This window comes from Salminus brasiliensis, chromosome 10, assembly GCF_030463535.1.
Source record: "Salminus brasiliensis chromosome 10, fSalBra1.hap2, whole genome shotgun sequence".
NCBI classification, from domain to species: domain Eukaryota; kingdom Metazoa; phylum Chordata; class Actinopteri; order Characiformes; family Bryconidae; genus Salminus; species Salminus brasiliensis.
The window spans coordinates 31330589-31349298 of NC_132887.1; the positions used below are offsets into that span (position 1 = coordinate 31330589).

Here is an 18710-nt window from a genome sequence, read left to right on the forward strand (position 1 = left end):
CCCCCCGTTTACACGGTGGCTGTAAAAGTTTTGGCACCCATGGAGTATTTTTCTAAAGATAAAAGATATAAAAATATACAGTGGCAGTTGGGTGGGGGCGCTTTTTTATTATTATCTAGGTTATTAAAAGCAGTGTCCGTGTCTGCGTATTAGCCTCGTTCAGGAGTGACCCTCATACCTACACCAGCGCATACACACACACACACACACACACACACACATAAAAAAGCTGCTCCAGTCAGCAGATCAGTGTTTTCACTGCTGCGTGCTGTGATCGAGTAGCTGATTAAGTTACAGCTTTTTTCTGCTGATATAAAAACAGGGCTTGTGCGCTCTGGACGGCAGCTCTCACCGCCTAGAATAAATACTAGCTGGCTAACTAACCGCTGTGTCATACAGGGCTATATCCGAGGGGCTCTTCATCTGTGTAGTTGCTATGGGAAACCGCCACGCCGCCGCCCCGAGATAGCACCTCCTTCTGATTGATCGCCTGAGAAGAAGTGACGTCAGAGCACATTTCTGAAAAGGTTACAGCTTTATGAGGTAAAACAAAAATACTCTGCCCAACTCTTTCTAAGACTCCGCTCTGCCACGAACATCGTTTCCACAGTACAGGCGGTTTCCGCAGGCCTCCATGGAAAATATGCAGTGGCAGTTGGAGGCGGGGGGCGTTATGCGTGGACACACCCCACCCGTTCCACCCAGGGTGGAACAAGTAAGCCAGGCTGAAGTAAAGGAGCGCGAAGCCTCGCCTCGCCCCGCCCCTCGCCACGCCCCCTTTGCGACTCCACGCCGCTGTACTCCCTCCTCATTGTATATTCATGAGCTCCGTCAGCGGCTGGAGGGACTCAGGTAAGGGTGACGGCAGCACAGCTGGGAGTGTGGAGAGACGGCGAGGCCGGCTGGGTTGCATTAGTAACGGGCCCCCTGGTGAGGAGACAGGACAACAGCAGAGGAGACGTTAAGTGCTTGGGCGTGCTCGGTGTAAAACGAGGGGGGAAAAAGCGAAGTAGAGTTACACAATATCGGCCGTTTAAAAGGAGCAGCATCATGTTCAGCTGGGTCAACAAGGAGCAGGGAGGAAGAAACAAGGAGGGCGACATGTTCCAGACAGTCACCGAGGGACTTCAGAGTCTCTACACCAAAAAACTGCTGCCTTTAGAAGAAGCCTATCTTTTCCATGACTTTCACTCACCGGCTCTGGAAGAAGCGGATTTCCAGAGCAAACCGATGGTGCTGCTGGTTGGCCAGTACTCCACAGGAAAGACTACTTTCATCAGGTAATGATACCATCGATACTCGGTCGTCTTCGGTGTAGCCTCATTCTGCTGTAGCTACGTTAAACACGACGTGCTCGAGATGGAGGAGTCTGTGAGAGAAACAGCTCGGTCATGCAGTTTCAGCATGTCTAATGAGGTGCAGTTGCTGAAGAGTAAACACCCACTGAAGTGCGCCACCTCACAGTAGCCTCACAGTCTGAGGCACGAAGGACTCGGCATAAAGAAGTGCTCACAGCTCACCTTTTCTTTCCTCCACCGTTTCTGAAGCAAACCAAAAGCTTCTAGCAGGGCTAGGTGACCTGAACATCTGAATAATAATAATAATAATAATAATAATAATAATATTACTCCAGTTGTCATAATGTACAAAATGACTCCTTGAACAATGAATCATGAATCAATGAATCATGAACTACTATTTACTAGAGATCATTTCATGGAAAGACGAAATTTGATATGTGTGTTGTTAATGTTTTAAAAATGCACTGTTCATTTCCTACTCAGTACAGCACACGTTTGAAGAGTAAGCTGCCAAACAGCTCATTTTAATGACCTTTTTACATACCTGCCTTATTTGAAGTTTAGCCTGTTCACATTGAATCATAAGGAGTGTTTCATCCAGGATTACTTTCTGCAGTAGTCATAGTGCCATCCTGCTTTAGAGAAATGAACTGAACTTCCCCACAAGCATTTTAATGCATAAATGTCCTCACATGTACAAATGACAAAAAAAAAAAACTTGACTTCAGTTTGGCACAGTATACGGCAGCCAATCAGGCCATTTACATATGCCAGTCTTAAAAGCAGAGTAACCTCTTGTCTAATACTAAGGGATATAGAGAGGTTGGGAGACAGCTTTCAGTGCACAACCCCAGACAAATGTGAAAAGTGGATGTCGGGGGAAAAGTAAAGTGTTAAATAGTGTGTCTGTGTGTGTCTGTGTGTGTGTGTGTGAGAGAGAGAGAGAGAGAGAGAGAGAGAGAGAGAGAAAAAAAACAAACACCGAAACCATTATGTGTACTTGAGCATGAAAATCAAACAGACAGTGTGCATGCTCTCGTCATCTGCATGAACATTTAAGAAATCTGAAAATGGGCCAGGTGAACAGTCGTGACTTTGATGGAACTATATTCACCTACTATATTCTGACCTCCTGATCTCGCTCTAGTAAAGAAGGTTTAACACTGCTTCCCGTTTTGTCTTTGACATTTGATGTTGATAAGCACTGTTTCCTCAATTTTTATGATGTTCCTCCAATGTATTTTTTAAAGACACATTTAAAATACAGCAATATATACAATTGGAGTCTAAGACTCTTCATTTATGCCTGGAAAATTCATGACACGCTGTCCTTGGCTGAGAAACCTTCAGCTCATTGTCAGGTCCATGCAGGATGTGGTGATTTAATGTTCTTGCTAGGAAGTTGCAGGAACAGCAAGGTTAATGAGGAGACCTCGGTCTGCTTTTGTTTTTCTAGCTTCTGCAAAAGTGAGGAAGAATGGTGAGTGTAGTAGTGGAGTGTTCTGTCCTCCATTGGCTCTGTTGTACGCATGAAAGTACAATTTCAGGGCTGATTCTCCGAATGCACACCAACTGTCCAAGAATTTCCCTTCTAATGAATGCATACTGATACTGTAAGTTGCGTCCATTGCTGACATAAATGTGCAAATGCACACGCAGACCCAGCTTGTCTAGTTTGTCAAGAGAAGTATTGACAATAGAACAGGACTCTCTGGAGCAGATAAACATGGACCATGCCACTATTAATGTCACCACTATTAACTATCTACACCATAATTAATATATTATGATTATGATCAGAGCAGTTCAACAGAATAGATGGTTTGGTCATTTTTATCAATAATGTTTAAATAGTTCTGACCAGAGGAGGATAGATGGGTCCCCCTTGTAAGTCTTGGTTCCTCCCAAGGTTTCTTCCTCCAGCTCTGAGGGAGTTTTTTCTTGCCACTGGCGCCATTGGCTTGCTCGCTGGGGGTCTTTGATCCTTCATGTCTTACGTTATTTATTTTTTGTCTCTGTCTTTTACTAATAACTAATTATGTAAAGCTGCTTTGTGACGACAACAGTTGTAAAAAGCGCTATACAAATAAATTTGACTTGACTGGACTTGACCTATTGGCACCATGCCTATTGCCAGGTGTAAGCTAGAGGGGTATAAAGCCCCCCAGCATTGAGCTGTGGAGCAGTGGAACTGTGATGGATGTTGCTCCATCGAATACTGAGATGAGGTGAGGTGGGGTGGGGTGGGGTGGTGGTCATCCAACATCCTTATGTCACTAATGCTTTTGTTGCTGAGTGCCATTAGATCCTCACAGAAATGCTGATAAAAAGTCTAGTAGAAAGCCTGGCCTGGACAGCATAGACAGGTATCAGGAAAAACTGGATGAACCCAGTAACCTTTTCAATACCCTTGAGCCTTTAGAAGGAACAACAATTGAGCAGGTGTTCCAGTACTTTTATCTATGAAGACAATTCTTGGACTGTATAGCAGTGCCAGTGCTGAGTCATCATATGGAATTTTCATTTAGCATAGGCTTAGGCTTAGTGTTGGGCCCTTGAAGAGAATTAAATCATTGGTGTGTTTTTGTAATTCCTCAGTATTTTATTTATGCACTGACCTCTATTTGGAATCAGGCCTAACTCAACCCTCATCTCCCTCCTTCATGCAAACAGTTGAAAGTTAATGGTTAATAAGTCTTTCCTGCAAGCTCCTAACAGCAAGCTTTGAACAGCAAGTGTCAGCATCAGCCAGGTGTTTGACCAGTTATTTTTTTTGGCCTGAATTCAGAAAGCAGATGGTGGTCTGTAGTTTATTAATGTCATTGCATTTGTAATTTTTATACCAGTGAATGCAATTAATGCTAATCTAATGGATGTTAATCCAGATTTATGTAGTCCCAATGTCTACACGCGTGTGTGTGTGTGTGTGTGTGTGTGTGTGTGTGTGTGTGTGTGTGTGTGTGTGTGTGTGTGTGTGTATGTGAGCTTCTTATACACGTCTCCTTAAGGAAGCATAGAATTACTTTGTTTTTATTATAATGTTGATCACAGTGATTTACAGGCAAAAACACCAATTGTAGCCCGATCAGTCAATCTAAACAACTGCCCGGGACTTTTGCTTTTGGTTCTGTATGGTTGTATTTTGCAACTTACTAGACTGGTTACAGTTTCAGTTCACTGGAAACACTGCGTTAAAAAAACATTTACACACCGGATCATTTTAGACTGATGGTAAAACACTAGAAATAGCTCTTTCTCTAAATATATATATTCAACATGAAGTATATTACAAGTTTAGAGCTCCTGGAGACGGTTCCTTGATCAAGGACTATGCCTAGTCCTGGCTGACACTGGAGTTTGAATGGAGATCTTCCATCGAATGAAAAATGTAATCCAGGACTAGACTTAATCCCTCTTTTGGAGAGCCATCCCTCAGAAATAATTTCAAACATATGTGCAACCACAGTGACTAGCAACCCATGGCGCAAATGTAGTATATTTACTTAACTACTGTACAATGAACTGCTTGTTTATTCTTCTAGGAGTAGTCCACTAAAGCAGCACTTTGTTCTCAAGTAGACTCTCTGTATGAGCAACTCGTGGCACTTTTACTTAAGTGTAGATGCTCATTACTCTTTGCTCCTCTGGCTGTAGGTATCTCCTGGAGCAGGATTTTCCTGGTATGCGGATTGGGCCTGAACCAACAACGGATGGCTTCATCGCTGTGATGTATGGGGAAAATGAAGGGGTTGTTCCTGGCAATGCCCTGGTGGTGGATCCCAAGAAACCTTTCCGTAAACTGAATGCCTTTGGGAATGCCTTCCTCAATAGGTAATGGTAACAGATGTCCTAACTGTGTATTGACGTGATACCTGTACTAGTATTTACCTAGTGTACTTTACCATTAAGCGAAACAGAGAAGATTTGAGTGCCTCTCAAATTCTTGCTGCCTTTTTTAAAGGGCCATGGCAGTGTCTTTCTAGTAGTATTACAGATTTTCTAGGATTTATGTATGTACGTATGTATGTATGTAAGTAATGTTATTTCCCTTAACAACATAAATATTGATCTAAAAAAAAAAATTACACTTCAGCTGTTTCTAGGTCTGGCAATGAATACAAAATGAATCATAATGACATTCACAACCTCTAATCAGCATAATCTTGCCTATATTGATTATTTCGATGTTTCTTTTTTTCAGGCAATTCTGTTAGTATGTTCCCTGCTGTGTGTTTAAGTCCTGGGCCCTTAAAACATACTACTGCATGTGTAGTTGCATGACTCCATCCCATCCAGTCTAGAACTTAAACACAGAGCCACCTGATTAACTCGAGAAGCTTATATAATCATTCATTAATTTTTCATTAATTGTTGTCCATTAATAAAATGTTCAGTAAATCATGATATTAATTTGAGGTCATACACTGAACTGTTACTTGTTGAAGCACTTTGACTTCTGGTGTCTGGACTTGGAAAATGCTTATTTGAGCCAACGGTTTAGTAAAGTAGTATGACTATAAACCTTTGTACACAGTTTACAAAGCTATTCAGTCAGGTCTGCCTTAAATGTAGTAGACTATGGGAAACACACTGGCCTAATTAAATTTTTAGTGTACAGGTGTGGCTGTTTACTCATAGTTGGATGAACAGGGTTGATGTGCCTGACTTGTTGCCAAAACAAGACTTTCCATTGATGTGTGATCTAGCTCTGGCAGTACCTGGAGAAAAGTTTTGAGAGAACCTGTTTGAAATGTGTTCTACGAAGTACAACATTCTCACTCATTTATACAACCTCTATCATTCACATAAAAGTGAGTGAACCCTCAGTTGATTTTACTGCTCCTCATGCAATGCTTAGATACTGTCAGTCTTTTGGTATATGCTTTGTGTGTTTATCAACCGACAGAGCTTCTACAATGTCAAGTTGATGTTAGAGTATTAAATAAATAATAAATAATTAAAAAAAAGCAAACCATTACAGTTCATCTTAGTTTATGGAGAACAATGCAAAAATAATTATTATGTTCTCTAAGTACACTCCATTGCTTCCGTTCGTCAAGGCACTTTTGATTTAGTATAACTGGCACCACTTTCCATAAACAGGCTGTGGGAAGTGGCTGGTCACTGCTCTTTAAAGAGGCAGTGGATGTTGTTTGGCTCTTTTTTTAAATGTTTAACTTTAGCATGCAAACAGTTTGGGGAGTATTTTTTCCCCCTGTTGGCTGGATATTTATGTCCAAGGGAAATGGCTTAGTGCTTCTTTGACAGTCACAGTTACAGAGGTCAAAGGCACACTTGACAGAAAACATCTCCTCTTCTCCAGAGGAACCTCAAACAATGCTCTTGTTTCCTGTAGACCAGTCCGTGCGTCATATGATGGCATATTTTGAAGCAGTAGTGATCCCCCCCCTCTTCAACTCCCACCCTCCTTGATCAGATCAGCTTAGTGATGTATCATTTTATAGAGAACGAAACCTAAGCAGGTCTTCAGCTGAAATGTTACTCATTTTTCCCTTCCCAGCATTTTTAGCTGTTGGATGAGGCAAGTTCCCCTTTTTTAAGGAAATTGCATTAAATACATTTCAGAGAATTATTGGAACCCCTCATTTCCACATTTTCATAATGTTTCTCTTTAGATCATTAGATCAAATTCATTTACTCTTCCATGAAGATTATGTTTGCAAAACCAAAAAATACTGGCTCAGCGGTCTAATGCGTTACCATTATGGCCCAGGGGTCCCGGGTTTGAATCCCAAGCCATGCTGCATTAAGATCAGCGGTCGGAGTCAGAGAAAACACAATTAACCGTGCTTACTCACCACATCACTCTTAAGCAGTGTTATTTGGCACAGGCGCCTGTTAGCTGGAACGGTGGAACTAGGGACCCGGCGCTATCCTCCAAGCACGTCGGCTGCTCTGCAATGCTACATCGGTAGCTATGAGCAGGGGGGGTAATTGGCAATGTTAGGTTAGGAGAAAAAATGAAAAATCTCGACTAATGTAATTAAATTAAAAAAAAAAGAAAAAAAAAGAATGTTTTGTTTACTGGGGTGCCAATATTTTGTGAGTGCACTGTAACTGAGTGAGATGACCCATTTAATAAATATAAGGAGGTAAAAAAAAAAAAACCAGTTTCACTGCCCAGCAGCTCGGACAGATGATTTACAGTCAACAAGCCACTGTGATGGGTGTACCTTTGTTTGCTTTGATAACACTTTCTTCTCCTGTTCCACCAGGTTCATTTGCTCACAGATGCCCAATCAAGTCCTGCAGAGCATTAGCATCATCGATACGCCGGGCATCTTGTCTGGGGAAAAGCAGCGCATTAGCAGAGGTCAGTAGCTGCAGTGTACAATGCATGTGATGTTAGTGACTCTGCCAGCGTTGCCAGAGCTGTGCGTCTTCTGGTAGGGTTCAGTTTAGCAGGAGAGTAAAGTAGTCAGGGGTTATCATGACCACACAGACATGTACATACAAAAGCATAAAATCTTTCACCACAAAGTCTGTTTCCCATGCGTTTTCCTTGAGAGCAGCATCATATTAGTAGAGAAAGGGATTACTTCAGGTCAGTGAATTCTTAATGCGGTGTGATGGGATGTCACATGACTAGCTTGCATGATGCTGTTATATGTGCTTGGCAGAATCCGTAAATATCTTTGAGGGCTGTAGTTAAGCACAGCTTGGTGTTTTCTCTGCTCATACACACCTTTTTCAACTCTGCAGTTGGTTAGGAAGTTGGTGTTTTTGAATAGAGAAATGACCAAGCGGTGCTGGACTCCACAAAAAATTAATCTGATTTTCTATGGATGCGTTTCTGGTAATAGTTTGCACCATTCCTGTACTGCAGACTGGTTTTTGGAGGCCTGAAGAAATATATTTCACAATATGCTCTGCAGGCCTAGTCATAATGCTTTGGTCATTAGTTTTAATCTCAGTCACCAGATGCAAGCCTGTGTCTTTGTTAAGAGGCATCGTTTCCGTCTCTGCCTTCCATCCTGTGGGTAAAGCGTATTGAACACAACAGCCCATGCTAAGGGATGTGGCACTTGCTGTCAGCAATTCTCACTTTCTATTCCTCATTTTACAAGTCTGGTCAGATCACCAAAGGGTGCACACGTGCTTGGATGCAACTATTGTACTCATAGAAAGAATTCGAGCATGTCTAAAAAGGAGCACCTTTTAAAATACCTATTAGGCATGGCCCGTGTGTATCAGACTGTGTCATTTGAGCACTGGGTTTGGGTCAGAATAATTTAGTATAATATAAAATAATAAGAAAATATTATTAATAAAAGATATTTACATTGAGATTTGTTAATTGCTTTGAAATTTACAGCAAAATTGGTTTTATATTATTGAAAACATTGATTTCATTGCTATATTAAACAATCAGGGGTGTCACTGCTGAGAGAATAGTTAAACTGACTGAAGTAAAAATGGAGTTAAAAAAAAAGAGAGAGAGAGAGAGCATGGAAATTACATCAATACATGGTGCCTTTGTACACACAGAACTGACAAAGTTTAACCATAATGGTGCGGAATACAGTTCTACTGCTGCTGTAGTGTTTCACACCATCCATGGTGAATTTTGAGGTATGTTTTAGATCATTAGATCATTCTTAGGACGCTTCCATGACGATTATGTGTAAGCAGCAAGGCACAGTGCAACAACATTTTAGACTTTTTATTTAAAATTTAAAAGTTAAATGAAATCTAATGAAAGGCATAATAACTGTCCTATATGATTTATAGAAGGTTCTGTGGTTTTTGTTTTGTAGACTAATTAAAAAACAAACAAAAAAAAAAACATAAAATGTGTCATTTGGCCAAGGGTATCCAAACCTTCACATGCTATACTAAAAGTGGTAGGTTGTGCCTGGCCACATGAGAAAGCCTTATCTCGAAACACCAGGGCACAGAGGAGGGGTATCATGAGCTAAAGCAGGGTGGAGGGTCTAATGCAAGTTTCACCAGACTATGTGCTGCAGAGTTGTTCAGATGTTAACCACGCTAAGGGATAGCGCTCCATGGGCGTTCCACATATGTTCCTGTTTTTGCCCCTTCAGCTGAGGCTGCATTCCTCAAACACTTTGCTTCCCAGTTCCAATGATGATGCACTGCAGAGAAAGTTGTATTGCATTTTCTGTTCCACAAAAAAAACTATTACAGCTGATAACATCTTCTGAATATTACTGTGCTTTTTAAGAGTGTCATTTTTTTAGGTACTGAAAATATCCACATGTTTAACGCTGCCTGTTAAAGTGAATGCTGATTTGGTGTCCGTAGAGAAGCGATTTTCCATTGATCTACATGGGCATGCCTTTTATAAAGAGCGTGTTTCCCCTGATTCTTTTGCCAAAGAACAGCTTTAATCGTTCCCACACCAAGCTCCTCCTCTTGGAAGGTATTGGCGGCATTTCTGTAATGATATGTAATCCATGCTATTGTTTTTTTCACAGCATAATTTCCCCATGTCTTGTTATGTTATGATTATATCAACAGATGCACTGAACTGCTGCCAGCGGTTCAGCAGCGCTTAATTCCGTAAGAAGTACATTCCTGGTCCTATGAGCAGCTTTTGCCTGAGGACCATTCTAAATATGTTAGATGTTTGTAACCAGAAATCAAACACCAAGATGATACATGTGTGTGTTTCATCTCTCTGAATCAGACTCTCTTTTCCAGAAGGGTGTGAAACCACTAAAAGGGTTCCTTATTTTTAGCTGTGTTTGTAGCATCCCAAGCATTTGTAGTCATGGCTAAAGGGCAGTAAATGGCACTACCTCTCCAAAGAGTGCTCTGATGAATCAGAAGACCAATTTGGGTTCTTTCCTTTTAGTGTATTATGATAATTATGACTAATCAATTAAGTATACATGTTATAACTAATCAGGCATTTATACATTACTAAAATATCTATTGATGTATATACACCATACATTTGTAGTTGGTTGCAAATACAGCAAATAATAAGGTGCAACAAACAGTATTTCTCAAGAATTACATTTAGTGCATCATTCTTCACCATATTTCCAGACCATGAAATCTCAATCTCAAAAACACTTAGGTACGCACTGAATATTGGGTTGCATTAAACTGATTAGATTTAAATGTGTACAGTGATTCCACATTAATAAAATCTGTTTATTAATTATGATTGCGCTTTGTGGATTGTTCCCACAGAAATGAAAAGTTTGTGCACCCTTCAAATGTCACAAAATGTTACCACAACCTGAGCAATCACCTGCGACACCAAAGCAACCTAGCAACACCATATCAGCCACCTGATACTGTAGCGACCCCATAGCAACACCACCTTGCAACCATTTAACAGCACCATAGAAACTACTTAGCAATTACCTGGTAGTGGGTACCACTTTAGCTGTGCAGCCATCCTACATGCACTTTTCTAGTTTGGAAATGGAAACCAGAGGTGCCCATGTCTAGTGCTAGTGATTTTCTGATTTCCAACAACCCTATTCCAGCACACCTGATCTAGTAGTCAAAGCCTGACTGTATTAGAGCCTGGTGTGTTGATACTAAACCTTCCAGGGACTATACCGGGTCATCTCTCAGTGCATGCAAGAAAGTCCTCCTTTTCAAATCTCTCCTTTCTTCATTGCAGGCTATGATTTCTCTGAAGTCCTGCGCTGGTTTGGTGAGCGGGTGGACCGCATCATCCTCCTCTTTGATGCCCACAAACTGGACATCTCTGATGAGTTCTCTGAGGCCATCAAGGCCTTCCGTGGACAGGATGACAAGATCCGTGTAGTCCTGAACAAGGCTGACCAGGTGGATACACAACAGCTGATGCGGGTCTACGGGGCCTTGATGTGGTCTTTAGGGAAAGTGATCAACACCCCAGAGGTGGTAAGGGTCTACCTGGGCTCCTTCTGGGCCAAGCCGCTGCAGAACACGGACAACCGCCGGCTATTTGAGGCTGAAGCACAGGACCTCTTCCGGGACATCCAGGCCCTCCCACGAAACGCTGCCCTGCGCAAGCTCAACGACCTCATTAAAAGAGCCAGACTGGCCAAGGTCAGCAAACTTTAACAGGGCTTCATTTTACAAGCCTTTTTCTAAATGATTTGTGAAGGGTGAAGGGTGCTTTGGGCATTCTTTATACCAGTGGCTCCCAACACTGGACTGAAGGGTAGATAATTATATAGCTAATAAATTTTTTGTTATAGCTAAAAATGTGTATTATTAATGCAAACATTAACAATCCCATCGATTAATGACAGGCTCAACCTAAAGCAGGTAAAATTTTTTTTTGTTTGTTTTTTTATATCTGATTCCAACCTAATAGCCAGGGCTCTCCCAATGACTCTGAAGCCAACTGAAGCCAGCTAACATTGTGCTGAGTAATGTTGGGGGCAGGGAGGGACATCCTTCCCACCCAGACAGAGTGATTGTGCACTCTTGGACTTCCAGCCACAGATTGCTTTTGTCAAGGACTGAACTTGCAGTCTCGTTTTGATGGGGCCAAACGCTGAGACAACCGCAGCCTGGATGTTGAACCTTTTTTTGTAGTTAAATAGATTTACAATCTCATTTTCCCATAGCAAATTATGACATTTTGACCGCAATTGGACAGATTTGTCAGGATTCACCCCAAGGACTATTTTAGTACCATGAAAGTAATTTTTTTCCACCATAGATATATGTCACAGAATTTTTACATTTATTATTTTAACATTTAAATGGTAATGAATTGACTTATTATGTATCAGTTTACCTGAGTTTTTAGCGAGGGTTACAACTATTTCCTCTTTAAGTTACAATGAACCCCATTTATGTAGTAAACTTTATTTTTCTATATTAATAATCCTATATACATACATTGACAATTATTTAGCAGAAAACAAATGTGTTTGATTGTGCCCCACTCTCCCTCATGTAATTATTAGCTTAATTATTTGCAGTTTCATTTCATTTCATTCCTTCCTACTGTGTGTAAGTCTGTGCACACTTCCATCCCTGAAAGGGTCCGGTGTAACCCTTTTCCCTGGTACAAGGAATGTGTATGACGTATGCTAGAGCAGTAGAGGCATAGCTTTTTTTTTCCTTTTTTTCCTCCCCTCTCCTTTTGCCTTCCACCCTCATATGCCCTGCCGCTCTTCATGTTTACACATCTCTGGCCTGGCTTTGGACCTTGGCCTTTCATGGAAGGAATAAACATAGAAAAAGCTCTGCCTTATTTTAGCCCCCCCCTCCCTCCTTGCTGCAAGCTTCCTCTTTATTAAGGAAAGAGGTGTATAAATACAGAAACGCTTGGCAAGGGCAGCCTCACGGCGGACGCCAGTTGATAACTTCATATTATGTAACCGGCTTGGAGGAGTGTGAGGTGAAGACCTTTTGGAGAATTAAACAAAGCTTTCTCTATCAATCACAGAAACTGACAGCTTCCTGGTGATAAAATAAACAAGGCTACAAAAATAATGGATCATCCACAGTGTAGTTGATACCTCAGATTTATCACATTTGGACAGGAAATCATGTTGTGTTTAAGATTTGAGTTCCATTTCTGAGTACATATATTTATAGTTGAAGGTTACATAAAAGGTTCATAAACATAGCATGACCATGTGCTTGAACTAACGCTAATCCCACTGCGCTGCACTGTTTTTGTGCTGATAGGTGCACGCTTACATCATCAGCTACTTGAAGAAAGAGATGCCTTCTCTGTTTGGGAAGGAGAAGAAGAAGGAGGAACTGATCGCCCGCCTGCCTGAGATCTATCAGATGCTACAGAGGGAGTACCACATTTCGCCTGGAGATTTCCCTAATGTCAATAAGATGCAGGTAAACCCTGTCATCAGTCACTGGTGGATGTTATTTAATCATTGAATGTTCTCATCAGGTCTCTTGTCGTCACAGTGGATTGATTTCATGTTTGTAAACAAAATTCAGAACTGAGGAAATTTTCCACTGATTTCCTTGTGATGATCCTTGAATGAGCCATATCCTCTTTTTAATCTCAAAACCCCAAAACAAAATTGTGTCAAAATGTGATACTAGTTCTGCCATTTATGAGTTTTATATTTTATTAAAAAATATGGTACTGTTTACACATCATCTACTCAAATGGATGCATGGAGCCAAGAATAGTAAAAGTCTGAGTGTACCAAAATGTGTCATTCATCCAACAGCTCCATGCACCTTAACTAGAAACCACTGGCTGGCCATAATTTCAGTTAAATGTCCAATGTTAGATCCTATGCCACAGTTTGTTTTATTTCCTTAAAGCCTTGACTAAAAACAAAGCTCAATAATTTTGTTTTTATTTTAGCTAGCTAAATCAGTTAGCAAAATATACTAGTTGCCCCATATTTTAAAAAACACTGTTAGTGGAGTGTAGTGGAGTTTTACTTCTTTTACTATTCACTCCATTTCCCATAATGCCCCAGCATCGTTCTTAAAGATTCAGCCGCTAACACTTAGACAATTTATTACTATGATTCCACAGAGACAATTTATTTCAGTTTACAGAGTAATGGACATTTGTAAAGATTTAGCATAGGTTTTATTTCTGCTAGCTGCTAAAAGGCCATTGCAAAATGAGCATTGTAATAGCCAGTAGAACAGTAAACTACTCGTTTTAAAAGCCTGCATTCTCTAACTAACATGAAATGATGATGCAGGCAAATAATAATAAAAATAATAATGACTAATGTTATTACTAGTATTATTATTAACATACTAGTTAATAATATCATTAATCATTAACATTTAATACTAACATTAAGTATTTGTAGCACTAGATCAAATGCCCCAGTAAGTTATGTCTAACCACGCCTCTGGTTATGGTGTAGGTAGAGATGGGCAATAAGTAATATTAGGCAAGCAGAGGGGTATAGCGGTACCCATTTAAACTCTTTAAGCTTTAAAAAAGAGAAAAGAGCTGTCGATTCATTGACCTCTAGCAACAGAAACGTGGAGATATGCAAATAGTCCTATATAGACAAGTGATCTAACTGAACAGTTCTTGGCTGCGTGACTCCATTTGTAGATAAGGATATGGAAATAACAGCCAAGAAGTTATCTGATGAAACTGCAGCACAACTAGGGTCTGAAGCAGCTTGAAAACGTAGTCTTTATGCTAAATCCATCAGTGATGTTATGGTCATCAAGGCCTAAAGCCCTGTGTAGTCACCCATCAAGACTGATCTTTAAAAATCTTTTTTTTTTGGACTGGGACTGATGCGGAGAGATGCTTACAGCATGTCAGCAGTTCGAAGAAGCAAAGTATAAAAATGTCAGTAGCCTAATGTTTTGTTAGTGTGTCTTTTGCTTAGGTATAATAAGAAGTGTTCAGGTAATTATGGTCATCACTGATTGGCAACAAATCCTTAATGGAAGCATTTTTACATTGGTCATTGTTTATACATGTTCTTCACAGCTTAATTCTTAAGCTTCTCTGCAAATCTTTAATAAAAACAGTGCTGAAACCTGAGGATTTAGCAAATTACCACAGCAAGTGTGAACAGTGTGCTAATTTGGAGGACCGGAGACAACACTGTTATTTTGCGCTGTGCAGTGGAACCACCCACTATAGTCTTCTTGTCTTAGGATGTTTGCACAACATGAGGCCTTGGCAGAGGCTAGTTTCAAGTCATGTTCTGTTTTGCAGAAATAATATGCAATCTAGCAGTTTACTTCTGCAGAATTTGCCAGTGGGGATCATTTTCTTTTAGACCCACACGGAGATGAATGCATTATCATGATGAGGAGAGCCTTTAGAAACAGTAGTTAATTGTGACCAAACAGTACAATACAATACAATACAATACAACACAATGTCACTGGGTAAGCATTGGGATCCCTCAGGACTGGAGAGTTTCCAGGTAGCACTTACAAGATACAGACTGCTCTAAATAGATCTACCTTCAGAGCCCAATATTGATTGGCATTTGGACAGTCTCAGATATCTCTAAAAAAAGATCCAATTCAGTGCCTGCTGATTTGCCCTTTGTCTGCTCCACATAGTATTCTAGCTTTGCCTGATATTATCAGCAAAGCAGGAACAAACATCACAAACAAAGTAACTAAATTAGGCAATAAACTAAAAAGACTTGACCTTGTATGTCTTTCTTAATCCTGTCTGAGTATTTGCACCTTATTTTAATACAGGAACAGCTCATGCACTACGACTTCAGCAAATTCCCCTCCCTGAAAATAAAGCTGATTGAATCGGTGGACAAGATGCTGAGCAACAAGATCTCAGGGCTGATGACCATGATTCGTGAGGAGGAGTGCAGGCAGCCACCTCAGGTTGTGACTGGAGGGGCCTTTGAAGGCTCAGAGGATGGGCCGTTCGGCCACGGATATGGCGAGGGCATTAGTGCTGGGGCTGACACCGAGGACTGGATCGTGAGTCGTGACAAACCACGTTATGACGAGATCTTCTACACCCTCATGCCCATTAACGGCAAGGTGACCGGCGTCAATGCCAAGAAGGAAATGATGAACTCCCGTCTGCCAAACACTGTGCTCGGAAAAATATGGAAGCTGGCTGACTGCGACAAGGACGGCATGCTGGACGACGAGGAGTTTGCCCTGGCACAGCATCTCATTAAGGTCAAGCTGGAGGGCTTTGAACTGCCCTCAGAGCTGCCTCCACACCTGGTACCCCCAGCCCACAGGAAGAACCCCACTGCAGACATCCTGTACAACCACCAGGAGGACTGAGACGGTGGTGTGTACACTCCAAATACAGCTGTTCATATGTAAATATCTGCCAGCAGCACAAAGTGTAGGCTTGAAGGAATAGCTCAACCAGATGTGTAGCTAATGTGGCTAACAAAGTATGGACATTGCTGCCACCTAACACCATTTTTGCATTCTTTAGTGACACTCCTTGGGGCAGAATTGTAAGAAGACCCTGTAAAAGTCCATAATTTAATCTGATTCATAATGTGAAGGCACTTTGAAAGGTTTTACATTTCCAATGGCATTCCGGATGGAATTAGCTGTCAATGTAGTTACTGTGAAACTGTGGCTATGATATGCTTTTTAGATATTTAATTGAAACAATTAAATAATTAAGAAAAGAGAAAGCATGCAAATGTTACAATGTTATTGTTGTAAAAACATCAAACGCTGCATAATCTGTTTATACAGTTCCCTGCCTTGTTGGCATCCATTGCTTTTGTATTCAGATCTTTAGACAGTTGCTTAGATCAGCCCATGTTTGAGGAAGCTTAGGAATTTGATTCAGTCGACAGATAAAGACATGTCTCCTGTCTGACCTGGTAATCAAGGTCTTAGACTTTGACAAAATAAAACAAAAACAAATCTGAGCCTTTGCAGCTCTTTGCACAGGCCACACTGACAATTCCCATTATTTATGTTATGGAAGACTAACTGTGCTTTAGCTTTTGTTGAAAATATTGTTTTATATTTGATTAGCTACAGATGCTGTTTTTACTACTTCTCAGTTTGTTCACAGTGAAATTTACAGTAAAGAATCTCATTAAATTATGGATTTGTGTGGACTTCCTTTATAACCAAATGGTAATGATCACAGGTTCCCATAAACTATTATTTCCATGTTTCTAGGTGCAGATGATGTACATGTGGATAATGTATATCAGATTTATTTAGAGAATTTGATGTATACTTTTTTTTGGTTGTTTTCTTTTTTTTTGTTCATCCAAAACACCCAAAAATCATAATTATATAATTATTACCATGCACACTAAACAAAAAACATTTATTTTACATGACTATCTTTATATCTGCCCAATATCAATATTTCAATCCAATCTTAGTTACACAGAGTGTGTTACTATTATCATGACATGTTGGATCATTGACTTCTCATGAAATCTGGTGGACATGCCTGTATTTTTGGTTATACACAATATATAGCAAAAATCACAATTACAGTTTTTTTCCAAAAAAAGCCCATATATATATATATATATATATATATAATTTATTGTATTTTTATATACAAATGAAACACATCTATTGCTAATACTTTAATACCTTCAGGACATTAAAATGTTATCAGTTAGTTACTACTGACAGTGTGCACCAGACTCCTGCCTGTGGTTGTCGAAGGACTTAACGTTCTTGTGAGTCCGCATGAGGCCCATTCTGTGCTCCGTGACTGCTATACAACGTGAAACTGGACTATGCAAGTACTTCATTCATAGTACTTTTTAGAATGTTACACAGGGCATTTGTTTTTACAACCTGTTGCCTACTTCTTACGTTATTGCTGCATTTAAGACTAAATTATCTGCCTTATGACGGAAGATGACGTCTCTTGTCAGTGTGTGATTGACTTGGTCTTTTTTGCTGGACCTTTTCAGTTTGCTTTTCCATTTATGTATAGAACCAGTGCTGTTACAAGATTGTGTCAAGTTCTACAATGGCTGTAAACATGGTCACAACAGAGGTTTGGAATCAACGGCAAAATATTAACAATGTAATTTTTTGTTCAATAATAACTTGGACAGTGTGGATTATATATATTACAAACTATTTGCCAAAACATTATCCAACAGGATTAACCCAGGAATTACCTAAAACAGCAATGTCTGATTTTTTAAAAATATGTTGCACATTGTAAATACGATATACTTACAGTATTCCTATGTGAAGCCTTGCCTTTGAGGGAGGATGTTGTTTTTCATTTATTGTGTTTATGACTAAGAGAAGTGCTCATTAAGGGCACTGAAATAAATGGGCATCCTGACTGGTAAGGTCACTGTGTGTATGGGCTTAAACTGGAACATGTCCATGTGACTTCTGCATAATGTCTGCTGTAGTCATAAAATGACTCCTGACTCGCTTCATTGATACCAGGCCTTCATTTTTATATGGTAGCATGTCAGTGATCTGAGTTTCATTATCATTTAATCATTGTACCTTTTTTTGATGCATTGGTGGAATATTAAAAGTTACTGTTTTAATAGAACAGCTCTTCAAATCTGGGGTGATTAAGATGCAAAATAACCCTGATAACCCCAAAACCTTGGTGAAGGTTACATTTTGTTGTGTTTTTAGGACTTTTAAAGGTTATGGTGTGGATTTTACTGGTTGTAATCAAGATACAGGCCTACTGTAGAAGTGTTTAACGTAAATATTGTTTTAAACATTTGTTTTAAACATTGACATTTTTGTCATTATTGCCTTATTTTAAGTACTTTTACTGTTAAGTTCATCAGGTTATAAGTTGATGTCCAGCTTTCAGCCCATAATTGAATGTAATTAACACACCCTGTATAGGGAATAAGGGACTGTAGATATTAAACCATACTTAAAAAAAACATCTTTTTGGTCATTTCATTTTTTACGTCTTGAAGTACATGTGATTGTTAACAAACATGATGCCCTTGTTTAGTTGTCATATACAAGATATTCTTTAAGATAATACACCTAGAGGGGACTATTTAG

General features: G+C 40.0%; 1 protein-coding gene across 1 annotated transcript; it reads left to right on the top strand.

The window, feature by feature from the left end:
* Positions 1–835: 835 nt before the first annotated feature.
* ehd4 (EH-domain containing 4) lies at positions 836–16784 on the top strand. Its single transcript, XM_072689808.1, has 6 exons — positions 836–1280; positions 4956–5132; positions 7538–7635; positions 10927–11339; positions 12942–13106; positions 15435–16784. The coding sequence occupies exons 1-6, from the start codon at positions 1051–1053 to the stop codon at positions 15990–15992; spliced, it is 1641 nt and encodes a 546-aa protein (XP_072545909.1). The 5' UTR covers positions 836–1050; the 3' UTR covers positions 15993–16784.
* The last annotated feature ends 1926 nt before the right edge of the window (positions 16785–18710 follow it).